Raw genomic sequence first — 17,776 nt, forward strand, 5'->3', positions numbered from 1 at the left:
AGCACTTAGTAGCTAGGATTCAATGAGCAAATTGGAGGACAGAAGTCTTGTAGCATTTGTACTGTATGACTCAGGCTCAGGTTATAAACAAAAATGGTACGCTTAAAAGCAAATGTGTTTCTTAACACCGTGATGTGCGAATTGCTGGACATCACCACACAAAGGTGTAATATCTTTTAAGTCACTAATTACACCCAAATACGCAGTCGCAACTCGCAAGCGATTCGAAAGCATTTTAGATGCAACAACGTGGGTGGAGCAGGAAGCAGTGCTAAGTTCCGGACTTCTTCTTAGTCAATGGGCGTGCTTCCGGCTTCAGCAGTAGGGGCGTGGCTTGCGGGACGCACCAGTGACGCGCAGTGCGGGAACGAGGTTGTTTCAAATTAAGCGCGAGAGCAGCTGATCCCGGGCTCTGCCGGCAGTGTGGAGTCGCAACTGCATTTGTCACTTTTTTGAGGGGACCCGCGAATCCTCCACCACCATGGCTGAGGAGGGGGCAGTGAAGGTGTGCGTACGAGTTCGGCCGCTTATCCAGAGGTGAGACCGCAGCTGCTGGCGGAGAGTTCCAGAGCACTTTCTGTGCGTACATGTCATGTGCTGAGGAGAATCAGCTCAGCTGCGATTTCGGCGCGTTCTCCAAGGCACGCTTTTGGTCGCTCTGTAGGGTCTCAGCGTCCACAGAAGAGGACGCGGGGCGCCTATAGATTGACATTTTTCAAGTATCTCACAAGTTTAGTGCACGACCCCGCTGTAGATGTTCCAGCTATGGCTCTCGCCTCCGGGGCGTAAGGAAAGGGAGGAACTAAAGCCAGCTATTTTTCCCCTCCCATTTGTAGTCTTTCGGCGAGTCATGTTTTTTTTGAGGAATGTGTTTAGATAAACGAGTTGCATACCATTACTGACATCCTCGTCTCGCTTCAGCAGCTTTAGGCTTGAAACCGAAATTCCCCCTCACAAACATGTTAAACTATCCACACGTTCACCATGTTACCGTATAGCGAACGTAACCAGCTCCACAGGTGAATTTTTGGGTCCTCATTTTTTAGGTCTCTCCTAGGCAGCGCTTTCTGAGAAATGCTGTATTCAAGATATGGTCGCGAAGCTCCGCCCACTTCCACTCACATCATTTGAATTGGCCCCTGTCACTGCCCTTTATACACTATGGATTTTCACTGGTCAAAAGGCTTAGTAGTCCTTCCTTAGTACCGCCTTTTCTCTTCTTATAACCTCCTATGAGGACTCCCCTGATACTTGTGTTGCTATGCTGTAAGTTTTAATGATCACCTCAGAGCACTATTTTCTTAAATGCCTTTCTCCTGTCTGCTGGTGCAGGCAGGGCAGGCTCTCCCACAACTTTTTAGAATTTGTATTTAACCATTGCAGCACGCCTCTTCTATTTCTTATTTTTGAACCAATCATGGCACCCGCGCTTTAGCTTAAGATCTTTAAACCTAAAACGCTTGCCTCCATTGTAATAAAAGTAAACCGATAGGAAAAAAGTGTGCAGCTGCCCTTTTCTTTTCTTTTATTTGTTTACTTTAGTGTCAATCGCGGCATTCCTGCTTTAGCTTTAAATATCTGATTTGATGATTCAAAAGCAAAGAAATATAAAATAAATGCACATTTCTTTACTTTAGAAGCAAACACGGCACCTGTACTTTAGCTTCAGATGTTTAAATCGAAAGCGTGGGTGCTGCGATCCATTTCAAATACAATAGCGTACTCATTTCTGAAGGTTTGAGCTAGTGGCGTTGCATTACTATTAGCAACAGCAATAGCTCAAACTTTCAGTAATGCTAGACCCATTACATTGCAAATGCTTGTGTTTTAAAACATTTTTTTTTGTTTATTAATTCTTTAACCGTGAAATCACAGTACAGCATTATAAATAACCTCAGATGCCTGTAGCATGCGAGACGGCGGAGATTGCTTCCCAAGAATTATCTGATAGGATCTCATCCTTCTTTATGAATAAAATTGACACGATCTATGCTAAGATATTAGCCACTAAATCAATGGAAGTGGCCGATCCTAACAAACTCCCTCATAATAGTATTCAGCAGAACACACTGGCCAATCGTTTAAAAAACTTTCCCCCTATTTCTTTGGAAGAAGTCATTTCCCTTATAAAAGTAATTAAGAGCGGTAGTCCGCAGGATACTGTTCCCGCCCGGATCATGCCTATGCTGGCTGATATTCTTGGTCCAGACATACAGAAACTGATTAATCTGTCATTAAGCACGGGAGAAGTCCCGAGAGATTGGAAACGGGCATTGGTAAGACCGCTAAGGAAAAATACCACCATTCCTTGGACGGATCTTGCCAACCTGCGACCCATCTCTCTCCTCCCCTTTATGGGCAAGATGATGGAGAAGTTTGTTAATGGACATCTGTCCAGATTTGTTGAGGAAACACATGGACTGGATCCCTCTCAGTCGGGCTTCAGGCCGAGACATAGCACCGAGACCACCTTGCTGTCAGTCGCAGACGATCTACGTATGTACCAGGATGGGGGTTATTCCGTCATCCTGGTTCTGCTGGATCTGTCTGCGGCGTTCGACACCGTGTCTCATGACATCATGACCACCAGACTTGTTAACATCGGTCTGGAAGGTGTAGCTCTGGCATGGCTGAGGAGTTTCCTGACTGACCGCACCCAGACCGTCACCTTGGGTGCCTACCGGTCAGAGGAGTTGGGGATCTCAAAGGGGGTGCCACAGGGGTCTTGCTTAAGCCCGAAACTGTTTAATATCTATGTGGCCCCCCTGGCAAACATCATGAGATCCCATGGGTTCATCCCTATGTCATACGCGGATGACACCCAACTCCTCTTCCCGTTTAAACATCTTACGGATACGGTCAGGAACTCTTTCTCCTTGGGGATGAAGGCAGTAGCTCACTGGATGGCATCAAACTTCCTGCAATGGAATGTGGCAAAAACGGAGGTGATGCTGTTCGGTGAGGCAAAGCTCCTATGGTCCCCAGACTGGTGGCCGCAAGACCTTGGCCCAGTCCCAGAGCCAAAGCAGGTGGTAAAAAATCTCGGTGTGCGTCTGGACCAGGAGCTCTCTTTAAAACAAAACAGCAATCAAGTAGTGGGCTCATGTTTCCATGTGATCGCTATGCTGAGGAAAGTCTTCCCCTTGCTCCCTGATACAACTAGGAGAACGTTAGTGCAGGCCCTTATACTGAGTCGACTGGACTACTGCAACGGGATGCTCCTGTCAGTAAACGAGGGAGTTATCGCGAGATTGCAGGTAGTCCAGAATACGGCGGCCCGTCTTGTCCTAAATCAGCCTCCCCGCACACCATCGAAGCCTCTTCTGAACACCCTACATTGGCTACCTATCAAACAAAGGGTGAAATACAAGATAGGGTGCACTATACATAGAAGTCTCCAGAACAAAGGCCCAGAGTATCTAAACAATAGATTCTCTCTCTATAGGCCCGCTCGATCCTTGAGATCCAGTGAACAAGGTCTCTTACAAGTTCCAAGAGCCAGAAAGACCAGACAAGGTGGAAGAGCTCTGTCCATTGCCGGACCAAGATTGTGGAACAGCCTTCCTCTCTCTTTGAGACTCTGTCAGGAGTATCTCTTATTTAGGAAACAGTTAAAAACCTTCTTATTTCCTAATTAATTACTGCCATCTGCCTACCTATTGTTACAAGCTGAAAAGGTTCTCAAAGGCGCGAAGATACTCCTCCGGGAGATGATCCTAGCGCGATATAAACCCGCAAATAAGATGTAAATTATCAAACCCCAGAGCACAGTTGGATACAATTGTTACAGGCACATCACCCCCAGTGCTTACTCTCTACATATCCCATTTTGCTTACATCAGCAACACTCCCTTCCATCCTACTCGTCCTCTGAGACCTCCCCATCTTGATCGTTTGGTGGTCCACATATATCCCCTCTGAATTTGTTCCATGCCCCCCGGACTTTACCCCACTTCCTATTGAAAAACACCGTTCTTTCAGCCACCATGGCCGCGTCCATGTCTTTACACCATTGGGCCAATGTCGGAAGCTCCGACAAACCCCATTTTTGTGCGATATTACGCTTGGCAAACATAATCCCCAATGTGGCCCAATCCTGTGCCCGATGAGTAAGGTCGTTAGGCTCCCAAACGTTCAACAAACAGCGTCTGGGCTTCGGTATTAGCGAGACATTCTCTGTTTGGGAAATCGTTCTCATCACTTTGACCCAGAATTCCATAATTTTAGGGCACTGCCATATGGTGTGAAAGAAGGTACCTTCGTCCCCATAATGACGTAAGCAATACAGGTGTATCGTTTTTCCTATCTTGTATAGGGTATGTCTGGTGTAGTAGGATCAGTGTAATATTTTTTAGCTGCACTAGTCTTGAGTCGCGACGATATACCAATCAATCGCTGGGAAGCCGGCGCATCCTGCCAGTCAGTCTCGTCAAGGTCTCCAACATATTCATCTTGGACCCATTTCTCCCTAAGGGGTCCAGTGGGATCCAGTAGATTATTGACCAATTTCCGGTATGTAAAAGATGTTACTTTCTTAAACATACAGTCTGTTAATAATCTGTCTTCCAGAGCAGATGCCTCCGGGACATCCGTGCCTGGTGGCTATGCCTTTTTCAGTGCATGTTTTATCTGTAGGTACCTAAAAGTTTCGGAGGAGGCCAATTTATAGGTCCGCTGAAGACACTCAAACGTGATAACATCCCCTTTTCTCCACATGTCCCCCACTGTAGATATGCCTATATCATCCCACTTATCAAAGCCCCTACTATTCCTGAGTTTACCCAGTCTCTTTGTGTCCCATAGTGGTGTCATTTGAGTTAGAACTCCCTGCCAACCAAGTTTGATCTGCACTTTGTGCCAAATGGAGATTGTATGCTTCACCGGTCCCACCAGTGCTACGGACTCCCGCCCCCCCATCGTATAGGGCATCCAGCATAACATTTGTTCCCAGTGCTGATCTGTCCGCCTTAAAGGCAGGGTCCGTCTGCGGGGCATGGATCCACTGGTTGATGACTTTCAATTGCGCTGCCCGATAGTATAAACTGTATGTCAGGAAGTGCAATACGACCATCGTACCACCCCTGAACTAACTTGGACTGAGCTATACGTGCCAGTTTGTTTCCCCACAATAAGCTGGAGACCTGGGCTGCGATTCCCCCTAAAATAGCTCGGTGGAACATAAATGGCGTGTTTTCCAGCACATATAAAAAATCTAGGGAGGGCCATCATTTTGTAAAGTGCTGCCTTACCTAATAACGTTAACGGTAGGGTTCCCCAGTGCGTTGCATCTCTTTTCAGGTGGTCCAACGGGGGTAGGAGATTGCGTTTAAAAAAGTCATCAGGGTTGGTTGATACATATATACCCAAGTATTTAAAGAACGGGACAGATTTGAAGTGAGCAGTCCAAGGGGAGCTGCGGCGGGGGGCCAATCAAGACGTATAAAACTGACTTGGACCAAATTATGGTGTATCCCGACGCCCTCCCAAAGATTTCACAGATGTTGAGGAGAACTAGTATTGAACGTTTAGGGGAGGTGAGATATAATAGCACATTGTCCGCGTATAGGGAAATGTGATCTTCCCACCCATCGGTCCACCCAAGACCTCTTATCATGGGGTCCCATCTGATCCACGCCGCCAGCGGTTCCAGCACCAGGGCAAAGAGTAGTGGTGACAGGGGACACCCCTGTCTCGTAACACGCGTCAGGGGGAAGTCATATGAAATGTGTCCATTAGCCACAACATGGGCCACCGGCTTAGTGTAGAGGAGACAGACCCAGGCACAGAAAATAGGCCCAAAACCCAGATGCTGGAGTACAGCGAACAGAAAGGGCCATTCAACCATATTGAAGGCCATCCTAGCGTCCAGAGACAAAATGACTGCAGGTTCTTGTATGCAGGGGGCGTGGGCTAGTACTCCGTGCAGGCGTCTCAAGTTGAGAGCCGTACTTCTGCCGGGCATAAAACCGGATTGGTCAGGATGGATCAGGGTCGTTAAATGCGGTGTGAGCCTAGTCGCTAGTGGCTTAGCAAGATTTTTTGCCTCTGCATTAATCAGAGATATAGGGCAATATGAGTTGGTGTCGTCAGCTGGTTTGCCCGGTTTCGGTATTGCCACTATGGTAGCCATACGCTGTTCTAGTGGAAGCTCGCCCAACTGCAGGCTTTCGGAGAACATGCGCAGTAAATGTGGGGTAATGGTCCCTGCCGTCTTTTTGTAAAGTTCTATGGGTATCCCATTGAGCCCTACTGCTTTGCCAGACTGTAGTGAACTAATTGCTCCCTGTATTTCCTCCACCGTGAGTTCTGCTTGGAGATCAAGCGCCGCCTCAGGGGTAAGCTTGGGCATGTTAATGTCTTTTATGTAACTAAGAGCCTCCTCTTGTGTCATTGTAGAGGTGGGTGTGTATACGTTTCGGAAGTGGTGAGCTAGTGTATGCACTATCCTCTGCGGGTCTGCAGTAAGCTCATTCCCTTCCGTAGAGATCCGCTCTATCCATCTAGTACCTCGCTCCATGTTGTCAACCCAAGCAAGGAGTTTTCCCGCCTTATCGCCTGTCTCGTATATCTTGTGTTGCACTGCCGTTAACCGCTGTTGGGCTAAACCCTGGTGGTGTTCTCTGTACTGTTGTTGTTTCAGGCGCAGAATTTGGGACGCAGCGGGTAGATTGGTAGTATGTTGTGTCTCCACACTTTGCAATTCCAATTCTAGGTCCTGCAGCTCTCGCTTTTTTCTCTTTTATGCCCCGTGATAGATGCGTTGGCCTTCACTCGCATGACCGTCTTGTAAGCCTCCCATAAGGTGACAGGGGAGTCTACTGATGCTACATTCTCACAAAAGTAATGTTTATTCGCTCTAGTGAGTTCCTTTTTGATTTTGGGGACCTGAGGCTACCCAGGATATATCGGGTATATACGCCTTCGCGCCTTGTGGCGGTACGTGTATTGCAAAAGTATTGGGGAATGATCGGAGAGGCCTCTAGGTTTAATCTCAACACTTTCAACATTGTTCAGGCAGTTATAATTTTCAGTCCACCCTGTGCCGTATTAGCAATTGGATGGAGGATAATCACCTAAAGCTCAACCCCGACAAGACCGAGTTGGTCTTGGTCGGTGGTGCCTCCAATCCTTGGAATTCTAATTTTTGGCTTTCTTGCCTTGGTTCCCACCCCTATGCCCTGTCAACTCAGCAAAAAGCCTAGGAGTCATTATTAGCAAGGGTCTTCCATGAAGCCCCAGATCAGCGCTGTGGTATCCTCCTTGTTTTTTCATCTCCGAAAAATCCGTAAGATCTCCTATTTCTTAACCACGGAGGCCCTGACCCTAGTTCTCCTGGCCCTGGTAGTCTCTAGGATTGACTACGCAAATTCACTTTATGTTGGCATCCCTGCGTACCAGCTAAATCTATTACAGCTGGTACAGAACCAGGCCGCGAGACTAATCTTCCATCAGCCTAGACATCGTCATGTTCGCCCTTTGCTTAAAGCTCTTCACTGGCTCCCAGTGGCTAAGCGCAGTGAATTCAAACTAGGCTGCATTATTTTTAAAGCCCTGGCCGGCCTTGGTCCGGTCTTCATCTCCTCCCTCCTCCACCACTACCTCCCTTTGCGCAACCTCCGCTCTTCTCATCTGGCCCTACTCACAACTCCCACCTTTAAACGCAAAAGACACAGTGATCGTAGATTTTCTTTCCTCGCCCCCTCCTTCTGGAATGCACTTCCTTTAGAGCTGAGACTCACCACTTTCTACCCCTGTTTTAGATCCCTTCTGAAAACGTTACTGTTCCACCAAGCTTATGGATAGTCACACTCTTCCTATTACCTACACTGCTGAATGTTTGTACTCCCTATGCTCACAGGGTCATGAAACCGTTGGGTGTAAGTGCGCTTTAAAAGTATTTTTAACATAAGTCTACTGAAGGCAAAAAATAATCTATTCTCGTCAGACTATTATGTACCCCAGAGTACAATGTACCCCACTGTCGCTCTGCCGGATGGTGCAAGCGCCATACATCTGTCAGTCCAAGTGCCTCCAGAAACCCCCCGAGACATGCCTGAGTCACCTGCCCTCACAGGGTGTCGGTCAATAGTCCCGTCAATAGTAGCGTTAAGGTCACCCCCTATCGGTAACTCACCTACCGCGAGGTCAAGTAAGAACTCACTGAGAGCCGGAAGTGTAATCGAGTGCAATGCAGGTGGAGCATATACTGAGACTATGTTGATAGACCACCCTTCCCACTGCCTGATCAGGGCTGCGAACCGACCCTTGCCATCTGTTTTCGTACTATGGATTATCAGTGGATACTGCTTTTTCACCAGGATACCCACACCCCGAGACCCCGAGGAGAATTATGAGTGTACGTTCATTGCATACCCCCACCTGTCCAGTGCCATACAGGTGGGGCCGGTGGGGTGAGTCTCCTGCAACAACACCACTGCGGGAGAACTCCGTTTAATACACTGTAGGACCAAGCTTCTCTTAATTTTATCTCGCAGACCTCGCACATTCCATGTGAGCAGGGATAGATGGGCCACCGGAGTCACCGAGCTCACGCCTTGCGCGGGGCTAGGCGGGATGTGTTTTTGTCATGGTCAATTGTATACATGTAATACCTTTCCGAATCACTGGGGTCACACCTATTTCTTACACTGCGCTTCAGCGATGATCATCTGGATACTGCAATTGAAATCAGAACAACCAGTACCCATAAACAAGAAAAACTTCCCGTGCCCTCCACCCCGCCTCCCTGCCAGAGGGACTCACAACTGCCCGCCACCCCAACTCATTAGAGTGCTTAAGCCCATTCCCCATGAACAGTACTTGCGTGTAGGGGGAGAGAAGTCCGAAGGAATCTACATCTTTCCCCTCCTCAAAGGCACTTTTTACTTAAAGGTTCAATGTCTTCTTGTAGCGACAGTTAGCTCTGTTATGCACCACTGTAGAAATTTTTAACCCAACGTCAAACTGCATTACAGTCTCTCACTCTCCTGATTCCTCCTGCTGCTGGCGGGTTCCATCCACATCTTTTTCTCGGTCGCCGTGGCCGTCTTCCGTTCTGTGGAGCCTCCGACGTCTGTCAGGCCGTCCGGTTCCCTCCACTCGTCGCCATCCCTACAACATGTCGTGGGCCTCCTCGGGCGTCACAAAAAAATAAGCTTTCCCATCCGCCACCACCCATAGTCTCACCGGGAAGAGCATGGAGTAAGGCAGTTCTCGGGCTCTCAGTTCCTTCTTGATCTACAGGAAGCTCCTACGACGCGCCGATACATCTGCCGTATAGTCTGGAAAAAAGGACACAGTTGAGTTTTGGATCCGTAATGGCGGTGCCACCCGTGCCGTCTGCAATATAACATTCCGATTTCAAAAGTTGAAGATTCGAGCCAGGATTGGTTTGGGGGGGCCCCGGGTCTGGGCCTGCCTCACGGCACCCTGTGTGCCCGTTCAACTGAGAAAGTTTGAGAGTCCTCTGGGTTGAAGTCTGGTTTTTATTAGGGGTCCAGTTGCTGCAAGCCGTCACCGCCTCCGCAGTCGACTCCGTCCTCTCCGAGTCGCCCAGACCAAACAATAGCTGCTGCGCACTGACCCCCGGAGATAGGCGTGTGCCAAAACTTAGTCCCCAGCGGGAGCCACTACAGTAGGCTGCCGATACCTCCGCTCTCCCAAATCTGTCACGGACCTCGGAGAAGCGCCGGAGTAGTCGCAAAGGGCTCCGCTAATCTTCTGCCACAATTAAGTGCCTTTGGGATATACTGGACCTACGGATAAGTATACGGATTTATGGGGAAATATGCCTCTTCCCCGGAGCTCCTGTAGGCTGCGGCCATCTCGCTCGGCAGCAAGCCACGGCCCTTTTTAGGTCCAAGCCTCTATAAAGTGCCCACCTCCTCCCGATCTTAAAGTGCTTCTGCAGACACCCCCGAGCTTTAAAAATAGGAACCTCTAAACCCATATTAAAATCAAGACAATTTTTCCATGCTGAGAGCAACTGGAGTGTCTCTGCCCTTCACTTTCGAGCAATGTCTCGTTTTCAAATGCTTGTGTTTTTAAACACTTTAGGGCAAGCTGGTAATTTTTGCCAACCGTTTTTTGATGTTACAGCTATAGGATGTGCAAATAGTTCGGAAGGTGTAACAAGCACTGGTAAATGAATTGGGGTACGCCTTTGTGATAATACACTGTTTTTTGTTGCATGTTGTAGCTTGCTCAGTAGTTGTACAATATAAGTAAGGCTCCCTGTTTTCCTTATAAACTGATTTTTGCATATAAATACAGACGAAAAATATTTTTTTCCGTCTGTATTTATAAATAGAAAAGGAAAAATGCCAATAAACCTTTGCTGCTGTGTGCCAGAAGACAAGCCTGTCCCAGTGCAGGACGGGGAGAGGGCTTATCAAATTTCAGCTAAGCCCATAACAAAGGTGGATAAAAACAGAAAAAATGTTCAAAAAATAAATATGGATAAATACAGACGGAAATGTTAAAAAAAGAAATACCATAAAACCGGGAGCCCTAAATATAAGTTACAGAAAGTCTGTTAAAGTGTTATGACTTGTTTATATACAAAAATGCAATATATTGGGCTGTTACTAGTGGTATAATTAGTGAAATAGTGCGGTATAGCAACACAAAAAAAATTAAAGCAGTAAATAATACAACTATTTGACATAATTGCAATATTATTTGTTTAGAAGAATTCTGACAACTTTTGGGCCAAGTGCCACTGCAACTGCTGCATAGTTCAAGTCATGCCCCTAATGCTTGCAATATTACTGCATTTGTGACTGCCTGTTTAGTAGTAAAATATAGCAATATTTGCTGTTTAGAGGAGCTATGACCACGTTTGCCCCCGGTGCCACTGCACCTGTTGCATCGTTCAGATCATGCCTGCCTAGTGTTCTGCAAGATTACTGCATTTGTGACTGCCTATTTAGTAGTAAAATTGAGTAATATTTGGTGTTTAGTGGGGTGCCTGGAGCTTTTGGTCCCAGTGCCACTGCACCTACTGCACTATTGAAATCATGACTCTAGTGCTATCTAGATAACTGTACTTACGACTACCTGTTTAGTTGTAAAATATAGCAATAGTGGGTGTTTAGAGGAGTTCTGACACTGCCGCACCATTGAAATCATGACCCTGTTACCTGAAAGATAACTTCACTTGTGACTGCCTGTTTAGTTTTACATTTAGCACAAATCTGGGTTTAGTGGTGTCCCTAGAACTTTTGCCCCCAGTGCCACTGCACCTGCTGCACCATTCAAATCATGACTATATTGCCTGCTAAATAAATGCACCTGTGACTGTCTTGTTTAGTAGTACAATTTAGTAATAATCAATAACCTGGGTTTAGTGTGGTCCCTGGAGCTGTTGGGCCCAGTGCCACTGCGCCTGCTGCGCCATTCATATCAAGTCCCCTTTAACTGCAAGGTAACTGTAATTGTGACTGCTTGTTTAGGAGTCAAATATAGCAATAATATGTGTTTAGAGGAGTTCTTACAATTTTTGGTCCTGGTGTTACTGCACCTGCTGCACCCTTGAAATCATGACCCTGTTGTTTGCAAGGTCAACTGCACTTGTGACTGCCTGTTTAGTTTTACATATTAGCAAAATTCTGGGTTTAGTGAGTCCCTAGAGCTTTTGGCCCCAGTGCCTCTGCACCTGCTGCACCATTCAAATCAAGTCCTTTTAACTGCACGGTAACTGCAATTGTGATTTCCTGATAGTAGTCCAATATAGCAACATTATGTGTTAAGAGAGTTCTGACAGCTATTGGGCTTGGTGCTACTGCTGCACCAGTCAAATCATGACCCAGTTCTCCTAGAGGTAACTGCACTTGTGGCTGTCTGTTTAGTAGTAAAATACAGCAGCACTCTTTTATTTTAACTTTATTTTTAATGTGAAATGTTTGTTACAACATTCAGAATGTGATCCTAATGACCAAATAGATTAAGTTGAAAAAAACAGTCCGATATTGCTTACCAAGTGCAAGGAAGGGTATTGAGGCATAAATAGGAAATGCCACAATCATTCTATGGCAAAAGCATCTGCTTTACACAACTAAGTAATAAAAAGCAAGCATCCCAGCATACTGTTTTAAGCTGTCTGTGTTTTTTTGTGGGAAGAGATCTTATCTTGACAATGAATGTGGCTTAAACAGTATTAACAGCTTTAGTACAAGTATAGTAAATGCATGCAGCCAGGGGAAGATAACATAAACAAAAGTTCCACACAAAAGTGAATGAACACATTAATTCTGCTATGGGAACTGATAAGAGCCCCCTTTTACGATATACTGAATACAAGAGATTTCGCAAGCGCTGTGCACTCGAAACCTAATAACAAAGCATTCCAGTAATTTAGCATCTGCCGCATTCCATTAATTTAGCATCTGTCACAGTACAACATCGGAATCCAAGAGAGGGCACTAGACTGGATCATCTCGTTCCTCGCCGGAAGAACCCAGAGAGTCCGCCTCCCCCATTCAGATCCGAGGCCACCGAAGTCATCTGCGGCGTACCACAAGGATCATCACTCAGCCCCACCCTCTTCAACGTCTACATGAGCCCCCTCGCAGCCATCGCACGCCAACACAACCTCAGCCTCAACACCATCTCCTATGCCAACGACACCCAGCTGATCCTCTCCCTCACCAACGACCCAGCCACCGCCAGGACCAACCTACACTAAGGGATGAAAGACGTAGCCGAGTGGATGATGAACAGCCGACTGAAACTGAACTCAGACAAGACGGAAGTCCTCATTCTTGGATCATCACCCTCTGCCTGGGACGACTCCTGGTGGCCCCCCACCCTGGGCAGCGCACCCAAACCCAGACCACGCAGCCAACCTGGGCTTCATCCTGGACTCCTCCCTCTCGATGACCAGACAAGTCAACGTCGTCTCAGCATCATGTTTCAACATCCTACGCATGCTCCGAAAGATCTTCCGATGGATCCCCACCGAAACCAGAAAGACGGTCACCCAGGCTCTCGTCACCAGCCGACTGGACTACGGAAACCCCCTCTATGCCGCAACCACAACCAAACTACAGAAAAGACTCCCAACGCATCCAGAACGCCTCCGCACGACTCATCCTTGACATCCCCCGACACAGCCACATCTCTGGACACCTGAGAGACCTGCACTGGCTACCCGTCACAATACGACTCCTCACCCACGCACACAAGGCCCTCCACGACCTGGGCCCCAGGTACCTCAACAACCGCCTGATCTTCTACACTCCCACCCCCCCAACTACGATCGACCAGCCACGCCCTCGCCGCCGTTCCACGCATCCGAAGAGCCACCAAAGGAGGAAGACCCTTCTCCTACTTTGAGACCCTCCGGGTAAGTAGCGCGCTATACAAATGCCGTGATTGATTGATTGATTGATTGATTGATACATATAATGTCCTCACAAATAATGTAGACACAGGAAAAAGTCAGAGGAGATAAACATCTGCGCTGCATTGCCTAGTGTCTACATAATGCAATGTGCTGCATTGAGCAAATGCACAAGCTGAATACTATACTTAATAACCCATTTTAAAACCTGTTTTAAAATCTACTTGTATGTATATAGCACTTATTACCTTGGAGCATATTTATGGTTTATGAATGCAACAGATGCAAGTGTGGAATGTTGTATGAAGGTAATATTTTGATTTTGAGCATGAGACCTACAGTTGTGCTTTCATTATGTTTTGCTACTGCACCTATTATAAGGTGTATCATTGCAGTGGATCCTCTGTGGACAATGTTTTTGTGTTGTGTGTATTTGTCTGTGCAAACATTTGGTGTAAGCGTGTAACTGTTTTATCGATTTCCATAGCACACGATTACCAGTGAGGTTATCCTTCCGCTTTGCACGTGTGTTGTGCTAGCCTCTAGGAGTCTTACTCAAAGAGCAAAGTCTTCAGCTTCTTACTGCTTTCACTAAGAGAGGAGAAGACTCTAATGTGGTGTGGGAGGCCGTTCAATGCTTCAGGGGCGATGCGTAAGAAGGCACGCCCTCCTGATCTGCTTTTGTGAATGCGTGTGGTGTGTGCTATTGAGAGTCCGGCTGAGTGGATGTGTCTGTGTGGTTGGTGGAACTGCATGCAGCTGTTCAAGTAGTTTGGGTCTTTTTTTGTGTAGTGCTTTGTATCTGTGGGTGAGAAACTTGAATTGTGTGCACTTTTGTATCTGGAGCCAGTGATTTCCCTTAGGTGTGGAGTGATGTGGGACTGCAGTGCAGAGCTCGACAAATCATACAAAATGCTCTAGACCTGCAGGTCTAGTAAACTACAAAATCTCCTCGACCTAACTTAAATGAACTTGACCTCAAACTCTGAAAACTGAGCAAATGTGACAAGTTAACAAGATTTAAAAGCATTTTTATTGCTCATTTACGTTGTGAGCAATAAAGATGCCTTTAAATCTTGCTATCTTGTCACATTTCCTCTGCTTTCAGAGGCAGAGGTCAAGTGTCAAGTTTGTATTCCTACTCGCCAGAAAGGGCGAGTAGGACCTTAAAATAACTCGTCCTTAATCAATCTCACTCGCAAATGCGAGCGGTCGAGTGAATTTGTCGAGCCCTGCAGTGGGAGTTTAAGGACCAGTCTGGCTGTCACATAGGAGGATGTCTGAAGTCTTTTTGAGTAGGATTGTGATTTCTACATAGTGCTCCTGTAGTCTATTCTACTGGTGATGAGGGCTTGGGTGATTGTTTTCCTGGTGGTGTTTGGTAGCCACTCAAGTATGTTTTTAGGTCTCGCCTGTCGATGCGCATGCGCATCGAGCAAGGCGAGACTATTGCGAGTTATCCACTCTTTGGCAACACTGCAAGGAATCGTGGCGATTCCTTGCAGTGCCCGTGACTTTTAAGGTCAATGCGCATGCGCATTAAGCTTATGCGCATGCGCATTGACCTTAAAAGTCACGGGCGCGTGCACGTCCGTGTTTGTTTACCCGCTCCGCCCCCTCCCGCCGTGTCGCATTTCTCCTCCCCTCCGTCTTGTACTCACCCTCTCTCCCATCTCTCTCTCCCATCCTGGTATCTCTCTCTCACCCTTTCTCCTCCCACCCTGCCGTCTCCCTCACCCCCCTACCATCTTCCCGTCTCTCTCACCCTCTCTCTCATCCTGCCGTCTCTCTCACCCTCTCTCCCAGCTCGTCAGCCAGGCTCCCTCTGACAGCCTCCCGCCTTCACTGCCCGCGTAGAAGATACCGTCCGTGTTTGTTTACCCGCTCCGCCCCCTCCCGCCGTGTCGCATTTCTCCTCCCCCTCCCCTCCGTCTTGTACTCACCCTCTCTCCCATCTCTCTCTCCCATCCTGCTTTACCCTCTCGGTAAGTAGGTCCTTCGTAACTCCCATAGACTGCTAGTTGATGTTCCCAGCTTACCTTTTAGCTCCGGTTGCACTCGTCTTTTTCCTCTCTCAGAGGTCTTCGGCAGGACGCGCTGTTTTTAAAGGGGATTCAATTGGATAATTGGCATCAGCTTTGCCACAAGTCCGCGCCTTCGTATTATGTATGTGTTCCCTGGCGTTTTGAACGCGCCATCTTGGAGGGGAGAATTGAGGTCTGTAATTTTAGTCTGGCAAGACTGTGGCTTGGTGGGGTCGTTTAATGTCCCAGCTTGTGTGGCACCACTTTGCCATCCAGGCCGCTGCTGTCGCCGGACATGTGGTTGTTCTTCTGGCTACGGTGATGGCTGGATCATCTTTGTTGGTTGCAATAGGTGCTTAGAGGCATCTAGTCTCCCCGTTCTCGGTACATATTTGTCTTGCAGTGCTGCGCTCTGCGGAAGGAAGAAGGCGCACATAGACCGAGGTGTTTCTTTATTTCCGAGTCCTGGCCTCATCTACTGAGGGGGGAGCCGGCCTCCGCCATGTCTGTCCTCGTCGTGGACTTTGAAACTGCCCCCTTCTGGCACTTCTCAGCATTTCTTGTCTCGGTCCCCAACTCTTCTTTGTGGCGCACGGGTCTGTAGGTGTGTGTGCGCAAGCAGGCACGCACACACACTGAATTCCATCACCACTATCCCCTCCTCCACAGGCACACATACACACGCACTCGATATTCCCGCACACCCACCCCCGCTGTTCACCCACACTACTGCTCCAAAGCCTCCCCCACGCATAACCTGCCCTCTCGTTCATCCTGTGCGCCGTGCCTCCGTCTCGCGCCAGCCACACATCCGCTCGCTTCTACAGTGCTACACCAAGCCTTCTCCCGCCATTCTACCAGCCAGCCTCTCTTCCTCTCCACAGTGGCGTAGCAGGTGTGTCATGTGCCCTCGTGCAAGAAAAAAACGGGACCCTGGTCGCAGTATGAACTGCGAAGTGCAGCAATAATGATGGTCTACTGGACCGTTATTGCTTCTGGGCTCCGGTGCCGCTGCACCAATGGAAGCTACACCAATGTCCCTCCCCCTGGCTCTCATCCTCTCCCTTCCTGATCCATTCACTCTTGTTTATTTCTTCCCAGGTACCCTTTTCATAGCAGCCATTATGCGATCACTACACATCTCCCTTCCTCTCTTTCATTGTTGCCTGCTCTCCCCTTCATATTCTGCTATGCCTCCTTGTATAATAAATCCATGATCAGTCCATCTTCTTCTCTTCGCCTACCTACGTCTTCTCACAGCTCGTACCCACCTACTCAATTTCCCTCCTCCTCCCCTCTCCTCCAGCTTCTCTCTTTGTACATCCAATTCGCTTCACTCCCTCGTATCTTCTACCTATGGCGCCCTCTCCTCTCCTCTGTTCTTTTCAATTAATCGTCAACACCTTTCTCATTTTCATTATGTCCTTTATGTCCGGGATAATGTGTGCGGCCGCAGCCTAGTGGCCAAAGGCTGGTCTCATGAAACACTCCCTCCATCCCCCATTCCCCACCTTTCTTCTGACGCAGGAAAAATGTCAATTGAGTTGGAATCTGACAACATGGAGGCTGCAGGAGATTTAAAGGCGCCACCTCCCTCCTGCTTCCAGGCTGACAGCGAATCCTGCACCCTTGGCCGATGGGGTGGGTGTGTTGAGCACGCACATTGCTCCCCGTTTGTAAATAGTGGTTTGTTTCCCCACCACCCCTTTCCAAAATGGCCTGGGTGCCTGCACACTCTTCTGACATGTGAGATTTCCATTTGCACGTATGGGACCATATGACCTGTGTTTTTATAGGGTGCTGTCTCAGTTCTCAACCACTCACTCACCCTCACCCTCACTCACCCTCAACCCCTCACCTACCCTCACCCTCACTCACCCTCAACCCCTCACCCTCACTCACCCTCAACACCTCACCCTCACTCACCCTCAACACCTCACCCTCACTCACCCTCAACCCCTCACCCTCACTCACCCTCAACCCCTCACCCTCAACCCCTCACTCACCCTCACTCATCCTCACTCACCCTCAACCCCTCACCCTCACTCACCCTCACTCACCCTCAACCCCTCACCCTCACTCACCCTCACCCTCAACCCCTCACCCTCACTCACCCTCAACGCCTCACCCTCAATCACCCTCAACCCCTCACCCTCACCCACCTTCACTCACCCTCACCCTCACTCACACTCACCCTCACTCACCCTCACTCACCCTCACTCACCCTCACCCACCCTCAACCCCTCATCCTCACTCACCCTCAACCCCTCATCCTCACTCACCCTCAACCCCTCACCCTCACTCACCCTCAACCCCTCACCCTCACTCACCCCCACTCACCCTCAACCCCTCACCCTCAACCCCTCACCCTCAACCCCTCACCCTCAACCCCTCACCCTCACTCACCCTC

General features: G+C 48.3%; 1 protein-coding gene across 1 annotated transcript in view; it reads left to right on the top strand.

The window, feature by feature from the left end:
• Nucleotides 1-255: 255 nt before the first annotated feature.
• The window catches only part of CENPE (centromere protein E), a 1,817,274-nt gene continuing 1,799,753 nt past the window's right edge, over nt 256-17,776 (top strand). Inside the window, exon 1 of the mRNA XM_086962044.1 lies at nt 256-537. Coding sequence (XP_086818170.1) covers nt 482-537 — 56 coding nt within the window. The 5' untranslated portion in view covers nt 256-481. The remainder of the gene's footprint in view (nt 538-17,776) is intronic.

This window comes from Lissotriton vulgaris, chromosome 3_1 (genome assembly GCF_964263255.1).
Source record: "Lissotriton vulgaris chromosome 3_1, aLisVul1.2, whole genome shotgun sequence".
NCBI classification, from domain to species: Eukaryota; Metazoa; Chordata; class Amphibia; order Caudata; family Salamandridae; genus Lissotriton; species Lissotriton vulgaris.